Source organism: Plectropomus leopardus, chromosome 4, assembly GCF_026936395.1.
Source record: "Plectropomus leopardus strain MGB_pleo_1.0 chromosome 4, ASM2693639v1, whole genome shotgun sequence".
Lineage (NCBI taxonomy): Eukaryota > Metazoa > Chordata > Actinopteri > Perciformes > Serranidae > Plectropomus > Plectropomus leopardus.
In genome coordinates this window covers 35,234,471-35,256,854 of record NC_142179.1, presented here as the reverse complement: position 1 = coordinate 35,256,854, position 22,384 = coordinate 35,234,471, and the positions used below count along the sequence as shown (strand labels likewise).

The window sequence follows — 22,384 nt, the reverse complement described above, 5'->3', positions numbered from 1 at the left end:
TGATCACACAACACGATGCCACAGATATTGTTGGTTGTGAGGCTGGTTGGATGAACTGCCAAATTCACAGAAACAACTTTGGAGATGGCTCATAGCTGCGAAATGAAGTAGAGAACAATTACTGTTGCAAGTAAACTTTTCCTCACTGTATCTATGAGTGGGGGTGGGGGCAAACAATGACATCCATTGAAGATCACTTGCTCCTGTTTCAAGCATATCCTTTCACAATTTTTCCATTCAGTCACATCCGATACATTTTTCCACTTGGGAAATTCCAGGATCTCATTTACCACTGATCAGCAGAGGCAGCAGCAGGAATCAACTTGACTTGCCTTTTTTTAATCATGGAAATAAAACTAATGGAAAAAAATTAACCAAATGAATAATGCCCGTTGTCGCTAAATAGGTCTTCGGATTTTAAAAACGTAAGATCAGTTTAGTAAAATGACACCCTCTGTCGCTGCATGCTCTGAAATCTCGAGACTGACCTCGGATTAACCACAGGGGCTGCACAGAACAGGACTGGTATGTTTCTGTCAGTTAGTTCTGCCTCGCCGAATTACTGTTATCAATGCTGCTTCCACTGTTGATGCTGCAGGGCCAAACTGGTGGCACTCGGGTATATATACAGCAGCTCCTCTCTGAGCTCTGCACTCTGCTTCAAACACAGCTCCAGAGCTCTCAGTCAGCCATCATGTCTTCCTCTGTGGCCTACAGATCCTCACGGCGTCCTCTCTTCCTCTCCCTGTGTGTGTTTGTCTTCTCAGTCATGAGCAGCGTCTTCATCGCGGCGGGCTCGCTGGCTTTGATCATAGCAGGGGCCTTTTGGATTAGGTATGATATTTCTGCCTCCCTTTCTAGAATGCTGCATTAGACTCTGACTCAGAGTGTAAAATATTATACATTGAAATGATTTTCTACTTACATTAAGTTAATTTTTTGACCAACATCAGTCCTAACCATAAATATCAAATACTCATTCATTTTTTTAATTTTAAAATTTTCATGATGCCACAATGTGCTCCGTTTTTACTAACTGATTGTTTGCAGTTTATTGTGCTGTCTTTTGTGTTTGGTGGGCCACAGACAAATTTCCACCCTAGTGGACAATAAAGATATATTCTATTCTATGTTTGTAGATGACAAAAAAACACAGAAAAAGAATAATTTTCAATATACTACATGCTTAGTACATTTTTTAATGATCACAGCCTGAGATATGTCAATGATTAATAGCAGCATGGATTTTTATTATTATTTTTTGTGCGGTGTCAAATACTCATACCACTCTGCATGCAAAATGCGCTTTTCAAAATTAAGACTAAAATAACAAAAAGTATCAGAAATGAAGTACTGTATACATCTTTCTTTGCTGATGAGTTCACCTGTTTGTTTTTTTTTACAGGTTGCAAAAAGGTGTGCGTCTGACTGAGAAGGTGGACTATCCTGCATACAGAATGATGACTGCTCAAGCCTTCAACAATTTGGTGAGTAGAAAATCTTTATAGTGTTACAAAGAAAAAAAACTTTGCCCCAGTCCAATTTCTTGTTTTTTTTTTGTGTCTGTGTGTGTGTGTGTGTAATATATATATATATATATATATATATATATATATATATATATATATATATATATATATATATATAGTGCTGTGCAAAAAATCTTAGACCACCATAGATTTTTTATGAAGATACAAAGTATACAGAGAACATGTACAATGTTTTTAAACAGCAAAAAACAAAATGGTTTCTTGTGACTGAAGTCAATATTCAGTGTGAAACATGGAATCATACAATCATAACAAAAGGTAGCTCAAACAATCAATAATGAGCTTTGGACATGTCTTGAATGCTACTTGGTGTAAATACACCAGAGAATTAGTATTGTAAATCTCATATTGCCTTTCTAAGAGAGTTCAAGACATACTAAGTGGAAATGGAGGTCACAGTAAATATTTGCAACTTAAGTCTAATGAGGTTATTTTATTCTGAAATATTTGCATTTTTTAATACTGTATACTGGTTGTATTTTAGTAAAGAGACTACTGAGAAATAAATATGTATGGTCATTATAACCTTGCTAAAATAAAGTTCAAAGTGGCCTAAGAAGTTCGCACAGTACTGTATATAAATATGTATATGTGTGTGTGTGTTAATTGAGTGTTTTTGGGGGGTTAATGTTAGACTCTTTCTGGGTGTTAACAGCAGGCTGGTGGTATGTGTCCAGCACCCCCAAAGGACAAACAGAGCCGTCCTCTCAGCAGTCTCAGAACATGAACACGTGCAGCAGGGTCACAAGTTGTGAAGTGAATGCCAATGTGACAAGATGTGGACAAATACCACAGACTGTCTCATGTCCCCTCTGCCCCTCTGTGTTGCAGCCTGGGGACAAGAAGCTGGCCCACAGTGCCCAGATGTACCACTACCAGCACCAGAAGCAGCAGATGCTCTCCCTGGAGAAGTGAGTCACCCTCAGAGCACAGACGCCCCCACCTCTCCTGGGCATGTGTGTCTGTCTCGTGCCCCATGTCTCTCATCCCCAAATGCCGTCTTTGCCTTGTCGAATCTTTGTTATCGTCCTCTCTGAATATTTTATGACCCGTGTGTGTGTGTGTGTGTGTGTGTGTGTGTGTGTGTGTGTGTGTGTGTGACCTCTGCAGACACAGGGACGAGCCTAAAGTTCCTGACTCAGGAGCATCAACGGATGAGGAGAACGAGGACGGAGATTTCACAGTGTATGAGTGTCCTGGACTGGCACCTGTGAGTAAACTCTGCAACATTAACTTAACTTTTATTGAATGCTGAGTCATTGTTTTTTTTAAGAAGCCCTTACTCAGAACTCAGGAATCAAATGATGGCAAATAACTTCACTGATCTGAAGTCACAATAATCATTAAATGTGAGTCTGCATTAACCCTTTTAAACCTGAATCGGCATCCGTTTTCATGTGTTCACACATCTTTCACAAGCGTTTAATCCTTTGAAATCTTCTCTCAAGTTGGCAAATGTCTGCAAAGTGCAAGAAGTTATTAAAAGGTGACAAAATCAAGTGGGAGAGAATTATTAGAATTTTATCATTAAACAAGGGGACAATGTCCAGAAAGAAATCAAGCAAATTTTCTCAGGTTTCAAAGGGTTAAATTAATTATATGTTTTTGTATTATATATAGGGCTCAAATGACTAATGTGAAATGTGTTGCTCATAGTGACAGATATAATCACAAACTCTGCAGTTTCCCTCAGCTCTCCTGGGCATTTTAGTGTCTTTTGACCTTTTTTTTTCATTTTAGAAATGAAAAAAAAATAAAAAATAATAAACAGCAATGTTCCCAGTGATGGCAATTTCTGCTGCTAGAATCAGACCAGTTTTATTTGGTCTCAGCCACATAAGGCAACTAAAATTGGCCACTAATTTCTTCTAGCTAGCAGTCTGGGCCGATGCCGGGCCAGAATGTCTTTTGCTCAGTGACGGCAGATTCCGCAGCTGGAATCAGGTCTGTTTATTTGGCCAGATTCTAGAGCAACATTCATCCCAAGTCTCAACAGAGTTAGGCAACAAGACCCAGCCAGACTTGTTTCTTCCAGCAGGAAATCCCCCACATTTCCTAACATCTAAGAAGCCCTAAATTACCTAAAATCTGGAGATATGTCCTAAAATCCCAGAAATTCATGTAATCCTACAAAATGCCTTAAAGTCCCAAAAATGACCTACATCCGAGGAAGGTCATAAAATCAGAGAAATCACCGAAAATCTGAGAAATGTCCCAAAATCCCAGAAATGTCATAAAATCCTATAATTCGCCTTAAAATCTGAGAAATTACCTAAAATCAGAGAAATGTCACAGAATCCCAGAAACATGAATGTTGCAGCTGGGACTGGCCCTGGAATTCTGGCCCCCCAAGCAAAGCAAGTTGAGCATCTGTGCTCTACAGCATGAATCTTTCCGCTGAACATGAACAACAGATCCATTAAATCTCATTCCTGTGTGCAAACAAAGCTTGAACATAATCAAAACCACAGCAGCAAGAACGTTTCACCTCTGATGACGAACCGTGTCGCTCTGTCTCTGTCCGTTCTCAGACAGGGGAAATGGAGGTGAAGAACCCGCTGTTTGACGACTCCACCCTTTACCTCCAAAGGTTCCACAAGTGAACTCGGACTTTAAGATGCTTCACACCTCCGAATGCAGCGTTTGAGTGTACAAAAAGTTGAGTTTACACACACTGCTGCGCTCAGTCCAACCCTTTGAAAGGACATGATAGCAAGTGTAAGGTGGAGGATGAAGAGGAGGAGGAGTGAGGTGTTTATGGACTTTTCAAAGGACGTCACAGTGCTGGTTTCTAGTGTGAAGTAGGACTGAATCTGGGACCAATGCCTCCCATTCTACAGACATTTCCTTTTTATTTTCTTTTTTTAGTGTCATCACTATTATTTTTCTATTTTTGTTTAAAAAAAAGAGTTTCTCTCGACAGGTAGCAGACACATATATAGAAATAATATCCTGCGTTAATTGAAAAGAGTGCCGAACAGCTACAACTAAGTATTTCTATCAGTTTATTGATTGATAGATCTCTATGAATATCCATAACTCTCCCTGCAGGCTTTGGTTTTACTTCAGCATTTTTCTTTTTTTAAAAATGTGATTTTAATATTTCATGACCACCCTGTGCTCTTTCTCAGTATGTTATGTAGCCATTGTGTTCTCAGTCTAGTTCTTCTATGCATGAATTGATGGCGCTGTGTTTCGAAACCTGACAGTCGATATGCATTTACAAGTTCCGCCAAGTTTCTTGTGCAAACTTGCTGATACACAATGATTTCAAAGGAATTTGAAACTTCTTTACGTAGACCTCTGAAACAGAGCGAGCCCATCTTGTATATATAGATATATATTATAGATGCTGTCTCACTGACATGGCTTGTCCCCATGGTTCTGTGACGTGTAAATAGCTGCTAACGTGTACAGGGAAGAGATCTTACCTCTCACTCAGTGTGTCCGTGCACATGTTCCTTTAGGTTGCTGAGTGCCGTGTCCAATCTTGAACTGTTGTTTGTTTCCTTATCGTTGACTATATTTACAGGGTTCCTACACGTGTGGAGAGGACAGGAAAGGAAAGACGTGAACACACGTTTGACCCGTTCCATTTGTTATTGTGCAGTCAAGTTCTTAACTGAATTGATGTAATAGTTTTGTAGATCAAGGGGAAAGCTGAGAGTATCCGCACACTGTAACATAGCTCCTGAATGTTTATTAACCCTTTGAAATCTGGATCGACATCTGTTTTCTGGTGCAGCATTCAGACGCCTTTCACAAGCATTTAAACCTTTAAAAGCTGAACAAATTGGTTTGATTTCTTTCAAAAATATGGAAAAGAAGCTAGGTGCATCTTGGCAAAAATGACCCCAAAAGAAATAAGTAAAAGTAAGATGAAAAATGTCCTAAAAGAGAGATAGAAAAATACAAAAAAAAATTGTGAAAAATACATTTTGAAAAAATTAGGAAAATGTAAAGAGAACTGCATATTTATTAATAATTATATATTTAAATATTGATAAATTTCTAATTTTCGGTTGTTTTTTTACTTTTCTTTTTTGCTAATTTTCAGGATATTTTCCTGTAACTTATTTTTTCCTGTAATTTCTGGCTAATTTTTTAGATCATTGCGTTAAAACAAATCTGTTTCATAGAAATCACAAAAATTGATACATAGACAATGTTAACATATATTTTGATATATTTCAAGGAAAGGGAACATATTTTATTGCCACAACATTGTCTGTGAATAAATAGAAAAAAAAAAAAGATTAAGGGAGGAAAAATCCACTAACTTTTCAAGCCCGAAGGTGATTAGCTTAGCTTAGCTTAGCTTAGCATAAAGACTGAAGGCTACGTCCAAAGCTCAAAAATATCTCCACAAACATATATTGTGCAGAATGAAATCAAGCCTAATTTGCTCTGGTCTCAAAGGGTTAAGTAGCTTGTTGCCTTCTCCTCATGTTTTTGAAAGAAATGTGCTAAGTTTTCAAAAGTTTAACCTTCCTGATACCAATTCTTGAGGCCTGTTGTGGCTGAATGAGCGTAACTTGTAGCAGAAAAGCTGGATTTCAGAGTTGTGGATATTCTCTGCTTTCACCTTTACTGAAGCTGCTCTCCTCAGCTGGTCTAAACACTTTTCAGGACTGGATGTGCACAGCTGCCTCTCTGTATTTTGTAGATGGTCGTATTGCCCCACTGCATAGATCATAGGTTGCATTAAACGTCCAGGATGATTGCTGAGCTCCGGTGACGGGCGTTTGGCAGGGAAACAGTGCAGGAACCCTGGATGGAACTGTGGCCTCTCTCTCTCGCTGTCGTCTCTCAGGAAAGCTGCTCTCTCTTCGGCCTGCGTCCTCTCTCTCTCTCTCAGCCTCTCAGCTCTCCCATAGCGGACGAGCGTGTTAAACCTGTACACACACACACACACACACCTACATGTAAAGAAATATCTACAGCACATACCAGGGAGTATTAACACCGGAGATCTTTAACTGTGTCGTAAAGACTGTTTTATTCAAACCTACTGAGCTTGTGGAACAAAAGCAAGGATAGTTTCTGGTTGGAGGGACGTGTGTCTTGTGAAGGAAAATCTTGAACAAGTAACCATTTAGGCTAGCTATCTTTGATACAGACTGTTTTCAGACTACATATGATGAGTTGTACACACTACAGGAGAACCTCTATATCACCATGTTTAGCATGCATGTGGATATACCAGAGCTGAAATGAAAGAAATAAATATTTATATAATCTGAAGTCAAACATGGTGTCTTGTGAATATTTTTTCCCTTAAAGAAAATAACAACCAAACACAATTTTTTTTAAAAAAAGCCTTGGAAATATGTGTGTCATTGTTTTTTAAAAACTTTTTATTTTCCATTTTCACATAAAAGAAACATTCCCTGACATAGGACTTTTATGACATGATAATAATAATAAAAATAAATAGATGAAAATAATTAAATAATGTTAATTTAATAATGATGATGATGATAATAATAATAATAATACAATTTAAAATACTTACAATAAAAAGAATTAAAAAATAAATAAATACATAATAATAATGTACAAAAAGACAGACATTTTTACACAAAGCACGGTCAATCATATTATGTTTGTCATATTTTAATTCACCCAAAAGCAACCACCATTCACTGTAAGAACCAACTTTCTCATTTCACAGATAGTGCCACAGCTCATTGTAATATTTCGGCTGTCCTGCATGGCTGTCAGACTCGGTGGGTTGGGTTTACCTGGAAAGCGGAGCCTGTGTGAGTCTGAAAGAGGGCGGGTAGAGGTCATTAAGAGAGAAGATTCAGTCCAGGTGTGGAGCCCCAGTTGAGAAGAGATGTTTTCTGAGTGCTGTGAGGAGGACAGATGGGGGAATTCCCTCTTTTCCCCACGAAGTTACGTTTACAGCTGTCGTCCATGTGCCTAAAATCTACAAATGAAGTGCCAACAGAGTCCTTGAACGAAACAGCGTTGGATCAGGGAGAGTGAGCTGAACGGTGATGGCTGACGGTTCTGGGCCAAGACAGTGAGGCAGCAGGTAGGCCATCCTTGACTTTAGCCTGGCAGCTCACTCTCAGATAATATATATGTTCAGCTATGTCAGCTTCTAGACAAGAGTTCATAGAGAGTAATAGTATCCAGTGGCAGGGTTGTGTTTGTCCTTACTGCTATATGGTGCATTAAAATATGTTTCTCAAAACATTTGAAGTGAGAAAGAAGTCATGCAGTTATGCAATCTTTGATCATATTTGATCATGATAGTTTGACTGCAGTTCATCAGCAGCGACTGACATGACTGCCAGCTGTGTTAGAGACTCCCCTCCTCTATGATGGATTTTAGCAAATGCTATGTAGAAGTAGAAGGAGTGAGAGGAGAAGCATGAGTTTTTTATACAGACTATTAGTTTCATACTTCTGTGAATATAGTGACAGTTTTAGCAAATATGACTTTTGTTTTTGTTACAATGTTACAAACTGTAGCTGTAAGACTAATGTTTTTGGCTTTTTTTTTTTTTTTAACATTTGGTAACCCCTTTTTCACTTATAAATGAATGCAGTGCTTTGTAAGCCTTTAGGTGGGTTGGGGTGGGATAGTTAGATATGGCTAAAAAAGCTAGGGAAAATGTCTGTAAAACTATAATTGATATAAGTATATATTCAAAATGATGTTACAGAAAAAATAACTAAATAAATTATTTTAAACTAAATTTATTTTTGCTTGTTTTAGTTAATAGTTTTTAATATTTTTGTGTTATTTTTTTGGGCCATTTCATGTTAAGTTGCTCATTGCCTTTTTCCCATGTTTTTGAAAGAAATCCAGCCAATTTGAAATTTGAAAAGGTTAACAAGACCCTTCAAATGTGCTTTATAAAGGTTGGACAATTCAATAGTCCACTAAGCGCTTGTTGGACTGGAGACAGTGGTGAAAAGGTCCATCTGCTGGCACAACATGGTAATGCTGTGCTGCAGCGTCCTCTTTATGAACGGCCAAACAGCTGACTTGCAATCCTACAGTGAAACAACACAGCTACAGGTTAGTTTTACTTCTACAAAATCTTGCAAAATGTAAAAAAAAAATTCCAAATGTATTAATCAAACAGACTGATGCCTTTCAGTGTCGTGCATTATAACTGTATATATATGTTGTTCTGGATACTGGACACAGGCTGATAGGGGTCAGATGGCCCTAATAAAGAGCATTGTGTAAAGTGAAAGGGAAAGTTTTGGAGAACAGCCAATGTGACACTTTCAGTGGGATCATATTACACACATAATATTACATTGTCTGTGTTTTGTGTAACCATTTGAAACCAGAGCAAATTGGTTTGATTTCTTTCAAAATCTCTATTTTGTGTTCCACTTAAAGCTGAGCAGCTGCATTTTGAAGTAAAAACAAAAATTAACCTCCAGTGGTAAACAAAGTTATTTCATATACCTAACTATCTTCTCTAAAGGCCTTAGTGTGCTTCAAACAATGAGCTTATCAGAGCATACAACACTGGAATAAGAAATGCAGATTATGACATTTTTTGTTACTTTGACACTTACTCTTACTTCATGCATCAGATGTGGGAAGGTGTGAAAATAGTCAGAAATTGAACTTCTCTCCTCATTTTTGCAATAATTTTGTAGTTTATTATATCAGGGGTTTTGTTGTTGGTGGTGTTTTTTTGGGAGGATATTACTGCATTGCTCATTACATAATCAATAAAGAGTTGCTAAGTCTCACGTTTGCCAACAAAGCCTCGTAAAATAAATCTGACCTTTTTAAAGTGCTGCATAACATCTCTTTGGAGATTGAGCTTGTTTACAGCTCAATAAAAGTTTATTAAACTGTTGGAAAAAAAGAAAATAAGTGTATTTCCCAAAATGTTGAATTCTTTTCTCAGTAATTCAATAATACAATGTAATATATTATATAACTCGGGAAGCACCTCTGCATTTGATGCTTAATACAATTTCCAAATAGTACTTTCTACTTAGTTTTGAATGACAGAGTTCACTTATATACCAGGGTCACAGATACATTTAAGGATCCTACGGTTATATGTCCTTGGTTTTACAAAAAAAATATTTTTTTTCCTCAGTAATTGTATTTATGGCAGTGTGAGAACATTTTTGGAACGTCATATAAATATGCAAAATCCAAATACAGTTAAAAAAAAAAATACAATTTTGATGGACTTGAGGTTTTTCAAAGTAGTATTAATAAGATTATTCAAATAAATAATTGGTATACTTCTGCCACAGACTGAGAGGATATTGAGTTTTCAGGTATCCTCGTGAATTTATATATATATATATATATATATTCAACTTTTATTTATACAGGTAAAGTCTTTGAGACACGAGGTCTAATTCTAAAAAGAGACCTGTTTCAGACAACATGCAGTATAACAAGAATTAGTAACAGACAGATTTATCAGTACAGAAACGTTTGGTGAAAATGTCAAATGGAAGGAGATTAAAAATTCTAAATACAGGAAGAAGTTTCCAAAGATGCTTTTTTCAGTGTCCTTCAGACCAGCCTCAGATTCTGCTGTAGCGCGTTCCAGGTTGAAGGGGAAAGAGGAGGAAAAGGCCTTTTTTCCAAGTCATGACTCCATACATTAGCAACAAATTCAACAAAAACAATCAACTAGCTATCAAAAGTCACAAAATTGCAATAAAATCAGTAAAAGGATGAAAAGGATTAAATTGCAAACAAATCTGCAATCAGTGGAAAAATGCATAACAACACAACAGAAGAACAGACAGTAAAAATGATATAATAAAAAACTATTATTATAGTATTATTGTTATGTTAAAAGGCATCCTAAAATAACACTGTGGATGTAACTCCGTACTAATATAACATCATACACCAAAGCTGCTTTGACTTTTCCAAACACCTGCACAAACTTTATGTCGACTCAGTAACAAGTATCACAGCAGAATCATACTGTGGCTGGAAATGTTCCTTTTTCTCCTTCTGCTTTTCTCTTTCTCACCACACCCACAGCGGTGTCACATCATGAACAGGTTTTACAGGAACGAAACCTATGACCTTTAACTTAGATGACAGATTCAGCTGATGGAAATGAATCACTTTCTTAAATCATAAATGAAAAAAAAAAATTCTGATGTAATTATGTTTTTTTTGACAAGAACATGCTAATTATTAGATTCTGTTGTAATAATCATAATTATATTTTCATGATAAATACTTACCTTTACACCATACATGACAGGTTATACATTAACATAGTTTTAGATACTGCGAGTAACAAACAATGAACTCAGTTATCCATTTCAGGTGCAACTAAGTGTGAGCTTAAAAATTGTGATGGAAACACAAGTCAACGTGGCATGTTTTGACTCTGCAAAGCCCGACATGTTTCATGAGGCAGGTTTCCATTAACCCTCAGATTGCACAAATTGAAATTGCTTATATAAAATAAGGCTAAAAGAAATATGTCAATTTTGAAAAAAACTCCCATTTATTGCAAAAAAGTTTTTGCACTTGCATGAGTTGGTATTTCAGGTGATTCAAAAAAGCCATATTTCGTAAAACTGCAGTGGAAACACTTTTTTTGCTTTTATAGCTCACAGGATGCTATGGCTATGTGCTTGTCGGTAGGAACTGGCTCCCTCAGGCATGATGCAGAGGTGCTAGAAATAAAACTGCTAATGTTTTGAACATCCATCACCATGCTTCTTGGAATGTTATAGCCAGAGAAGCCGCATAACATCACTCAGTGAAAACACAGTAATCTTGCAACTGTGTTTTATCGACACTGAAAAAGTATTGCTTAAGTTTTGCACAAATCTGGGATGGAAACCTGCCCATGGAGATGATTATCAATGAGGTGCACGTCACATAAAAATGGTATTTATATATATACAGTATATATACGGTATATACTAGCTCACTGAAAGTGTTTGGGGTGGCATAGAGTCCAGACTGATATAGAGAAACAGAATGTTGAGCTCACATCATCAGGATGGTCTTACCAGACTACTTTTCTTCATTGTATCTATACTTTTCACTATGGCAAATTATGAAATGATATTCAATTTCTGCTGAATAATCCCCTAAAACCAACACATCGCGTCTTTAAGGACTTGTTGCTCAGACAAAATTCCCAGAAAATCAGTCATCAATCAGTCAATCAATCAAACTTTATTTGTGTAGCACATTTAATACAAAAATAATGTAACATAAAGTGCCTTACATACAAAAAAAGAATACTCGACCCCCCCAACAATCTATGCTCAAGGTTAGAAAATTTGTCCTAAAAAAGGACTCAGTAAAAAAACAACAACAAAAAACAGATACCAATAAACTGAGGGAATACTATCTGAATTCCTAATGAGGAAGGAGGTAATGTTAAAATGTTAAGTAAATAAAATGAAAACAAACAAAAAAATTAAACAATAAAAGATAACTTAGTAAAATATGCTAAAATAAGAATCTAAAACACTAACAGATAAAACTGTAAAATATGATCAAATTAGACAAAACACTAAAAGATAAATCAGTAAAATAGATAGTAACATGGCAAACAATAATTCTACAACTAAAATAGAATAAGATAATATCTAAATCAATAAAACAGACTAAGAAAATAAAATTCAGTTAAAAGCCAGACAGTAAAGGTAGGTCTTAAGTTTGCTTTTAAGAACGATATAAACAAATCCAGATTTGAAGAACCAAAATAAATTAAATTTGTGTCAAATTGTCAACATTTTAATCTAGATAAATGGCATATGAAGAACAGTGTTTATGTCTTTTGCTTGTCTGTGCAGTCTTAACATGATGAGTCATGCAAATATGGCGATAAGAACACACATGTTGAGTCATGCCTGGAAACCACACATATTCTTGCTCTCCATTGTTCAAATAACACGTGAAGATGTGTGAAGGAAGAAAAAGAGTCTGAGAAAGAAGTTCAAACCCTTCCTACTTTCACATCTTCAAACATCAGTTGCATGAGATGAGCATGCATGTCAAATTGCAGGTTTCAGAGTAATAAAAATGTCATATGCGGCACCCTTTATTAGAGCGTTGCATGTTCTGATAAGCTCCTTGTTTGAAGGCCTTCAGAGAAGATGGTGAGGTATGTAAAATATCTGTAATATCTATAATATAGGAAAAGTTTGCATTAAACACATGGAAAACATACAAAATTTAGAATGTCCGACTTCCGTCTTTGCCGAGCAAATGAAACCCAAGGAGAAATATGTCTAAAATAATGAGAGGAACATGAATGTCAATGTTGTGAATAGCATGTTTGTCCCAACTGAGGCTTTCCATGCATTGGGGTCACAATGGCACAGGTTAAACAGGCAAAAAACCCAATTGTTATACATTATTGTAGTCTTCACAACTCGTATATACCAAGTTGCGTGAGTTTTTGAGTATAAATTAGCTCAAAGGCTAAACGTAACAGGGGGGCACTATAGAGCCGATGTGCCACATCCGAGACCAACTGCACCACCAAATTACGAATATTATTTGTTGAATTTGGATAAAAGGTTTTATGAGTTTTCAAACATCCCAAGCAACTAAAAAATGTGATTGCATGGTGCAATAATAATAATCTCTACAAAACAATTGCTTCCAAGTCTCATTTATCCAGTGCTATGCTCAGTACTTCCCCAGCAGACATATTTTGGTGATGGGGAACTGAAGTAATAATAAAACTTATCCATGCCAGTGGTTCTCAGCCTTTTTCAAAGTCAAGAACCCCTAAATTGGTACAAACAAGGTCACTGACCCTTATTTGGTTACAGATTGCTTCAGGTAGCTCCCTCTGAAAAGATTTTTGTTGTTATTATATTATTTAGACCAGAATTCTGTAGTTGTCAACTAAATTTGAAGAGATAACTGTGGAGAAAATAAAACCTACAATCAAAATATTCTCTCTTATAACTCTTACTCACATTGGGCTCACTGCTATAGTAAATTAAATACTTAAACTATTCCACAATTTTCTGGGAACCATCTGGAACTCCCACAAGGACCTCAGGGGGTCCCTAGATCCGCTGATTGGGAAGCACTGCTCAAATTTTACCTCGCTGAACACAGAGCTGGTGGTCTATCACTGCCATGATTGGTAGCTTGTTTGTGGCATTGTGAGATTGGGCTGAATCTGAACTAACCCTTTTAAAACACACAAAAAAATTGAAAAGCAGTAACTGAACATTTCCTGTGAAGACTGAGGTCAATGTTGAAAAGACAATGCGTGAAAAGAGTGCTGTCCCTGAGCATCAAAAAGTGATGCTAGAGGGGCACAAAGAGTTTTATAGTGTGACATGCAGCCCACTGACCAAACATCTGCATTCACTGAGGTGGAAGTGAGAATGTGTTGTAAAAAGTATTACATGGATTAGTTCCAAGATATATCTCAGGTTTCAAGGTTCACATTTACTTAATTTATACAGCACTTTAAAAAAGGTTTTGGCACCAAAGACAGAAATAATCGCATACAAGCATAGAGACATATCACCAATTTAAGACCTGCTGAGCCCATATGAGGGCTCTTTTTTTTTTTTTTTACATTTTGACTCTATACTTTGATTACTGTCTCTTGAACCCATTGTCATTCCAAGTTGTCACATATGGCTGCTTTGCTAGTGGACTTACACGTCTACATATTACGCTCTAGGTATCCACTTGCATTGGCTGTTGATGCTGCAACCAACACTGGGACGTCAACAGAAGCACGTGGTTAGGTTTAGAAAAAAGCATCATGGTTTGGCTTTACATTCATATGGGAAGTGAAAACAGGACTTGCGTGTGAGAGTCCGGGATTTGTTGGATACATCCACCTCTCCTCCCACTAACCCTATAGAACTTGCCAGCTCCTTATTATGTACCTTACATTGCATTGTTATCGGCAGCATTTCAACCTGACGTCATGCAGGGGGCATATCATATGTTCACGACAGATGCTGTCCAGCCACATTACAAACTGACACCACCCGGCAGCATATCATACCGCCATGAAAGATTTTAGGAGTTACAAACTTATGCTGCCCAGCAGTATATCATACAACCACAAAAGGTGGCTTTGGGCTACTGGTGGTGTGTCATATGACTGTGAAAGGTTCCGTCTGGCCAAGTAACAAACTGATATGGCCCAACAGTGTATCATGCTGCTACAAAAGGTGGCTTTAGGTTGCGTTGGTGGCATAAATCAATGAAAAAGTGGTGGCATTTGGCAACTTGAGAAGAGGAACAGGCTGGTCACTCATGCCCATTGTCTAAGTTCTTTGGGAAAAATGCTCTACAAATAAGGTTATTGTTAATATTTTTATCTCTTTCCAACAAAAGTTTTGCTCAGTTGACTAAACTTAACCACCTTCACCATCGAATACATGATTCAAGTACTTCAGTATGAAGTACATCAAGGCCCCGAGCAGACCAACAATCAAATCGACGTATTTCAGGTGAGTAATGAAATCTAAAATATCACGTATTGTTTACCGTACTCAGTGGCTTGCAGTAAGAGCAAGCTTTTCTCTTCAGTTTAAACAAATGGAAAATGTTTATCTATGGGTACACACAGGTTCCCACTTCCGCTTTTTTACAGAACACACAGCAAACCCGACCAACCCCCTTGAGATTTGAATCTGTGGTATGCAGTTCCTCTCTTTTTTCCAAAACTGCACGGCTGACAGACATGTATGATCCTACTTCAATTGTAACTTTACGATGTTTCATATTTGCATGTGGTAAGCCAGCGGCATCAGCAATCCCAATAAAAAAAAAACACCTTAGAGGCCTGAAGAGATAAAATCTTAGGTGTTAACCCAGCTCTCAAGGTCCTGATAGACTCTGTTGGCTGGTAAACTGGGGTACCGAACACAGATCTGACACAGCCTCTCTCTCCAGTCAGTGTAGGTTTTTATTTTGTGACTGCGGCGCCACTGGAAGTACTTCTCATAGGCCCGCCTGTCTGCAGCCACATGCTTCAGATGAGCAGCCAGATCTGCTTCGCTCGTAAAATCGGCCACATGGATAAAGGAACCAGGAGGAGCCAAAGCTTCGTAGGTCGCCCTGCTGGGGCCGAGAACCACCGGTATGGCCCCAGCTTGGAAAGCGTTCCTCCACAGCTTCTCTGTGATGTAATCTTTTGCCACAGAGTTCTCAAAAGACAGGTAAAAAATACACTTTGCAATCGTAGGTAGCAGCATCCTGTCCGTCAGCTTCTTCCTGTTCCATTTGCCGTACACCTCTATCGGGATATGCTTCTTAAGATTTTGGTAAACAGCAGCGCGAGCCTGGTGAGGCTTGGTGGTATTTGCTGACCACCCAGCTGACAAGGCAGGAGCGATTTGGAGCAGTCTTGAATTCAAGCTCATCACCTCCAAGAATTGTCTTTCCATAAGGTATGGATATGTCTGCATCACGTCTGTAGCTCATTGTCCAGTTGAAGAGGCCGCTGAGCTGCGGGAGTTTCGCATTGTTAGCAGGTGGCTCCATGGACAGCCACACCCAGTGCTGGGAGGCCGGGCGATCCAGGTGCAAAGGCAGCTGGGACAGATTTCTGCTCAGCTCCTGGTGGTGGAAGACAACCACGTCAGCAGAGGAGAAAGCAGAGGCGTTGCCAGTGAGAAAACAGCGGCTGTTGTTGAACATCTCGAGGCATTTGTCTCCGTCGAGCTTGTAAGAGCGGCCGAACGGCCAGTGCCACAGCAGGATTTTGAGGTTTTGTAGGGTGTTTCTGCAGAAGGAGCTTCTGGTCCAAAAAGGTATAATAAAGCATAGACAAGATGGAGATGAGGAGGAGGAGAAAGAAGGCTCCTGGTGTTGTCATGGCTGCCGGGCGTTTTCCAGGTCAAAAGGGCACTGATCACTGGAGTGGAACTCTTCGAAAGGAAGGAAGGGTAGATCAGAGATATTATTCCGCTTTCATATCAGTGAAAGAAGTGCAGAGGATAGGGTGTAAACAACAAAAACATCTTCTGCAAAAAACAGTTTTAATTCCCCAATTTTTTATTTTTAATTAATTTTAATTATATATTATGTTTGACATCAAATTAGACATTTGTCAGTTGGCTACTTTTGTAAAAATGGGCCTGAAAGATCAAAGATGTTACAACTGATGAAAAATAAAGTAATCATTAGGCTTTTTCCCTAGTATGGTCAAACTTTTGGAAAATATAGAAAAGAATATCAACGCATAACTTTTTTTATAAAGGAGCAATAAGACCTGAAAAGGTCTTTAAAATGCTAAATATTTTTTCAAATACTTTTAAATGTAGAGTTAAGAGAATTATAAATATAGGGGTTTTAAAAAAAAAATTTTCTTCATTTTTTCCCCTAGCTTTTTAAAAATAATAATTTCCAAATTTCTTGCAATTTGGGTGACATTATTTGTCAGGTTGCTCATCTACTTTTTCCCCATGTTTTCAAAAGAAAGGGTTGATGAAATCTACACCACTGTTAGTATCTTCTTCTGGTGTTTTCAGAAAGAAAAGTAAGTTCTGCTTCTGCTGAATGTTTCCTTTAGGTTTCGTGATAATTATTGCTCACTTGCAACTTTTTAAAAATATCACTTTAAAGGCACAGACTTGAAATTAAATTGTTTCCAAATCATCAAATTATTACAGCAGGTGAAGGTTTAAAGTCATTTCTGACTAATGCAAATCACAAATGTCTAACTGCTGATGATTTTATCATAATAAGTCACTTCTTGATGAGTTAATTTTAATAACGTTCTTCTGTGGGTTAATGATGAGGCATATTGTGACACAAAACTGGCAGCAGGAAGACTTCAAAAGATGACACACCCTGGTTGTTGGCACACCACAAGCTTAACACTAAATTCATAACCGAGCTTTTGAACAGGGAGAGATAAAAAAGATCGAAAACAGATTGAAAATTCTTAATAAAATCCCTTAGGCCTGATTTTTACAGTTTCCATCACTCAGAGGACCCATACAGTAGCATTTTCTACACTATCTGTAGTAAAATGTAAATATCAGCAGGAGGATTTGTGTAAACAACAAAAACATCTTCTGCAAAAAACAGTTTTAATTCCCCAATTTTTTATTTTTAATTAATTTTAATTATATATTATGTTTGACATCAAATTAGACATTCATCAGTTGGCTACTTTTGTAAAAATGGGCCTGAAAGAACAATAGATGTTACAACTGATGAAAAATAAAGAAATCATTAGGTTTTTTCCCTAGTATGGTCAAACTTTTGGAAAATATAGAAAAGCATATCAACGCATAACTTTTTTTTATAAAGGAGCAATAAGACCTGAAAAGGTCTTTAAAATGCTAAATATTCTTTCAAATACTTTTAAATATAGAGTTAAGAGAATTATAAATATAGGGTTGTTTTTTTTCCCTAGCTTTTTAAAAATAATAATTTCCAAATCTACTAATTTCTTGCAATTTGGGTGACATTATTTGTCAGGTTGCTCATCTACTTTTTCCCCATGTTTTCAAAAGAAAGGGTTGATGAAATCTACAACACTGTTAGTGTCTTCTTCTGGTGTTTTCAGAAAGAAAAGTAAGTTATGTGTCATATGACTGTGAAATGTTCCGTCTGACCGAGTAACAAACTGATATGGCCCAACAGTGTATCATGTTGCTACAAAAGGTGGCTTTAGGTTGCGTTGGTGGCATAAATCACTGAAAAAGTGGTGGTATTTGGCAACTTGAGAACAGGGACGGGCTGGTCACTCATGCCCATTGTCTAAGTTCTTTGGGAAAAATGCTCTACAAATAAGGTTATTGTTAATATTTTTATCTCTTTCCAACAAAAGTTTTGCTCAGTTGACTAAACTTAACCACCTTCACCATTGAATACATGATTCAAGTACTTCAGTATGAAGTACATCAAGGCACCGAGCAGACCAACAATCAAATCAACGTATTTCAGGTGAGTAATGAAATCTAAAATATCACGTATTGTTTACCGTACTCAGTGGCTTGCAGTAAGAGTAAGCTTTTCTCTGCGGTTTAAACAAATGGAAAATGTTTATCTATGGGTACACACAGGTTCCCACTTCCGCTTTTTTACAGAACACACAGCAAACCCGACCAACCCCCTTGAGATTTGAATCTGTGGTATGCAGTTCCTCTCTTTTTTCCAAAACTGCACGGCTGACAGACATGTGTGATCCTACTTCAATTGTAACTTTACGATGTTTCATATTTGCATGTGGTAAGCCAGCGGCATCAGCAATCCCAATAAAAAAAAAACACCTTAGAGGCCTGAAGAGATAAAATCTTAGGTGTTAACCCAGCTCTCAAGGTCCTGATAGACTCTGTTGGCTGGTAAACTGGGGTACCGAACACAGATCTGACACAGCCTCTCTCTCCAGTCAGTGTAGGTTTTTATTTTGTGACTGCGGCGCCACTGGAAGTACTTCTCATAGGCCCGCCTGTCTGCAGCCACATGCTTCAGATGAGCAGCCAGATCTGCTTCGCTCGTAAAATCGGCCACATGGATAAAGGAACCAGGAGGAGCCAAAGCTTCGTAGGTCGCCCTGCTGGGGCCGAGAACCACCGGTATGGCCCCAGCTTGGAAAGCGTTCCTCCACAGCTTCTCTGTGATGTAATCTTTTGCCACAGAGTTCTCAAAAGACAGGTAAAAAATACACTTTGCAATCGTAGGTAGCAGCATCCTGTCCGTCAGCTTCTTCCTGTTCCATTTGCCGTACACCTCTATCGGGATATGCTTCTTAAGATTTTGGTAAACAGCAGCGCGAGCCTGGTGAGGCCGGTATTTGCTGACCACCCAGCTGACAAGGCAGGAGCGATTTGGAGCAGTCCTGAATTCAAGCTCATCACCTCCAAGAATTGTCTTTCCATAAGGTATGGATATGTCTGCATCACGTCTGTAGCTCATTGTCCAGTTGAAGAGGCCGCTGAGCTGCGGGAGTTTCGCATTGTTAGCAGGTGGCTCCATGGACAGCCACACCCAGTGCTGGGAGGCCGGGCGATCCAGGTGCAAAGGCAGCTGGGACAGATTTCTGCTCAGCTCCTGGTGGTGGAAGACAACCACGTCAGCAGAGGAGAAAGCAGAGGCGTTGCCAGTGAGAAAACAGCGGCTGATGTTGAACATCTCGAGGCATTTGTCTCCGTCGAGCTTGTAAGAGCGGCCGAACGGCCAGTGCCACAGCAGGATTTTGAGGTTTTTCCGAGCAATACATGTAGGGTGTTTCTGCAGAAGGAGCTTCTGGTCCAAAAAGGTATAATAAAGCATAGACAAGATGGAGATGAGGAGGAGGAGAAAGAAGGCTCCTGGTGTTGTCATGGCTGCCGGGCGTTTTCCAGGTCAAAAGGGCACTGATCACTGGAGTGGAACTCTTCGAAAGGAAGGAAGGGTAGATCAGAGATATTATTCCGCTTTCATATCAGTGAAAGAAGTGCAGAGGATAGGGTGTAAACAACAAAAACATCTTCTGCAAAAAACAGTTTTAATTCCCCATTTTTTTATTTTTAATTAATTTTAATTATATATTATGTTTGACATCAAATTAGACATTTGTCAGTTGGCTACTTTTGTAAAAATGGGCCTGAAAGATCAAAGATGGTACAACTGATGAAAAATAAAGTAATCATTAGGCTTTTTCCCTAGTATGATCAAACTTTTGGAAAATATAGAAAAGAATATCAACGCATAACTTTTTTTATAAAGGAGCAATAATACCTGAAAAGGTCTTTAAAATGCTAAATATTTTTTCAAATACTTTTAAATGTAGAGTTAAGAAAATTATAAATATAGGGTTTTTTATTTATTTTTTTTTTTTCTTCATTTTTTCCCCTAGCTTTTTAAAAATAATAATTTCCAAATTTCTTGCAATTTGGGTGACATTATTTGTCAGGTTGCTCATCTACTTTTTCCCCATGTTTTCAAAAGAAAGGGTTGATGAAATCTACACCACTGTTAGTATCTTCTTCTGGTGTTTTAAGAAAGAAAAGTAAGTTCTGCTTCTGCTGAATGTTTCCTTTAGGTTTCGTAATAATTATTGCTCACTTGTTAACTGTTTAAAAATATCACTTTAAAGGCACAGACTTGAAATTAAATTGTTTGCAAATCATCAAATTATTACAGCAGGTGAAGGTTTAAAGTCATTTCTGACTAATGCAAATCACAAATGTCTAACTGCTGATGATTTTATCATAATAAGTCACTTCTTGATGAGTTAATTTTAATAACGTTCTTCTGTGGGTTAATGATGAGGCATATTGTGACACAAAACTGGCAGCAGGAGGACTTCAAAAGATGGCACACCCTGGTTGTTGGCACACCACAAGCTTAACAGTAAATTCATAACCGAGCTTTTGAACAGGGAGAGATAAAAAAAGATCAAAAACAGATTGAAAATTCTTAATAAAATCCCTTAGGCCTGATTTTTACAGTTTCCATCACTCAGAGGACCCATGCAGTAGCATTTTCTACACTATCTGTAGTAAAATTATCAGCAGGAGGATTTGAATGAAATAAAAATGAGATTGGCAGAGTTGTTGCCACTTACCCAGCGGCATCAGGCTTCCCGTACAGCTTTGTCGTACACAACACATGAAGGAAATCCTGCCCCCAAAAGGTTTTGACTCATCTGTTTCTTTACACTTCACACACACACGCACACGCACACGCCCACACACACACACACACACACACACACACACACACACAGACACACACATGCACACGCCCACACACACACACACACGCGCGCGCGCACACACACTCACACACAGGGCAGAAGGGTGTGCTGGTTACAACCCCAAGAAGTGGTCAGCGGAAAGAAAGAAACAGCAGCAAAAAGTAAAAATAGTCATTCGCTTTTCTTTATAGAGTCTGAACTACACATTAACTTCTTGGTGGGTACATTGAGTGTAGCTGTGTTTACTCTCATGTAAAGCTGGTTTAGGGTTAGAGGGTGGTGAAGCCCTCGCCCATCACCACAGACACCTGCCACCCTGTTTCACAGTCAGTCACAGTTTAACTTAACTTGCCAAAATGCTTGTGCATTTGCTGTTTGCAGAATCAGCACAGCCATTGTGACAGTTGCTGTAAAAGTGGTACCATTGCTGATTTCATTTTTTTTTTTTTTTACCACAAGCTGGCTCTTCCTGTTCTTGCAGCTCTGCAGAGGAAAGAAAGGGGCACAGGGTTACACAGCTCCTGTAGGCACCAACCACAACCGTTTTGACAAGCTGTTTTGTCCTTGGCCTCCCACTTCAATTTGGGTTTCAATGCAGAAACTGGTTGCGCGCTCTTTTGACTCGCACACCTTTTGCTTTTGATTTACCCTAATGCATTGCTGTAACTCACATATTTAATTGAATTTGTTTTGTATGTTTCTAAACTAAATCATCAATACTGTCATATTTCAGGTTTTTGGTGTAAGGTCTAACTGTTCCAATGATGGTTCCAAATTAATTTTAAGCTTTGAAGAACCAAACATGATTAAGAGTCTGTAGCCTCTGTGCAACAACTTCTCACCCCAACTTGACAAATGTTGCTGCTTTACACTTGATCTCTGTGTCTACATATTACACTCTATGTTCCCTTCTGTGTGTGCTCATTACATTGCGGGATGCTACTACTGTGATGTCAGCAAATGCACATGATGGGATGATGCAGCACATGGTTATGTTAGGATAACACAAGCACATGGCAACCAATGTTGGAATGTCAACAAACATGTACATGGTTAGGTTAAGGAGAAGGAGGCACATGGTAAGATGTAGAAAAAAAAACCATCACATTGAGACAGGAAGGTAACACCAGACTCTCGCATAAAAGTTCACGGTTTGGTGGACCTGCTCTACCTCTTGAGCCATGCGACTTGAATAATCAGAAGACTAAA

At 38.1% G+C, this 22,384-nt stretch overlaps 2 protein-coding genes and 1 pseudogene across 2 annotated transcripts in view; 1 reads left to right on the top strand and 2 right to left on the bottom strand.

The window, feature by feature from the left end:
* npdc1b (neural proliferation, differentiation and control, 1b) overlaps positions 1-6,800 on the top strand; it is a 35,125-nt gene extending 28,325 nt beyond the window's left edge. The window contains exons 5-9 of the mRNA XM_042488977.2: positions 768-834; positions 1,406-1,487; positions 2,382-2,461; positions 2,661-2,760; positions 4,082-6,800. Coding sequence (XP_042344911.2) covers positions 768-834; positions 1,406-1,487; positions 2,382-2,461; positions 2,661-2,760; positions 4,082-4,153 — 401 coding nt within the window. The 3' untranslated portion in view covers positions 4,154-6,800. The remainder of the gene's footprint in view (positions 1-767; positions 835-1,405; positions 1,488-2,381; positions 2,462-2,660; positions 2,761-4,081) is intronic.
* Positions 6,801-11,692: 4,892 nt separating this feature from the next.
* LOC121964747 (alpha-(1,3)-fucosyltransferase 7 pseudogene) lies at positions 11,693-16,357 on the bottom strand (annotated as a pseudogene).
* A 2,432-nt stretch (positions 16,358-18,789) lies between these two features.
* On the bottom strand, positions 18,790-21,179 carry LOC121944094 (alpha-(1,3)-fucosyltransferase 7). The gene is made up of 2 exons (XM_042487767.2): positions 21,044-21,179; positions 18,790-19,870 (listed from the first exon to the last, which is right to left on the bottom strand). Exon 2 carries the CDS (start codon positions 19,816-19,818, stop codon positions 18,790-18,792), a length of 1,029 nt encoding a protein of 342 aa, XP_042343701.2. The 5' UTR covers positions 19,819-19,870; positions 21,044-21,179.
* Between the last annotated feature and the right edge of the window lie 1,205 nt (positions 21,180-22,384).

What these genes read in the sequence shown, in the direction of transcription:
- LOC121944094 (XM_042487767.2), bottom strand. Translation starts at nt 19,818, where the DNA reads ATGACAACACCAGGAGCCTTCTTTCTCCTCCTCCTCATCTCCATCTTG.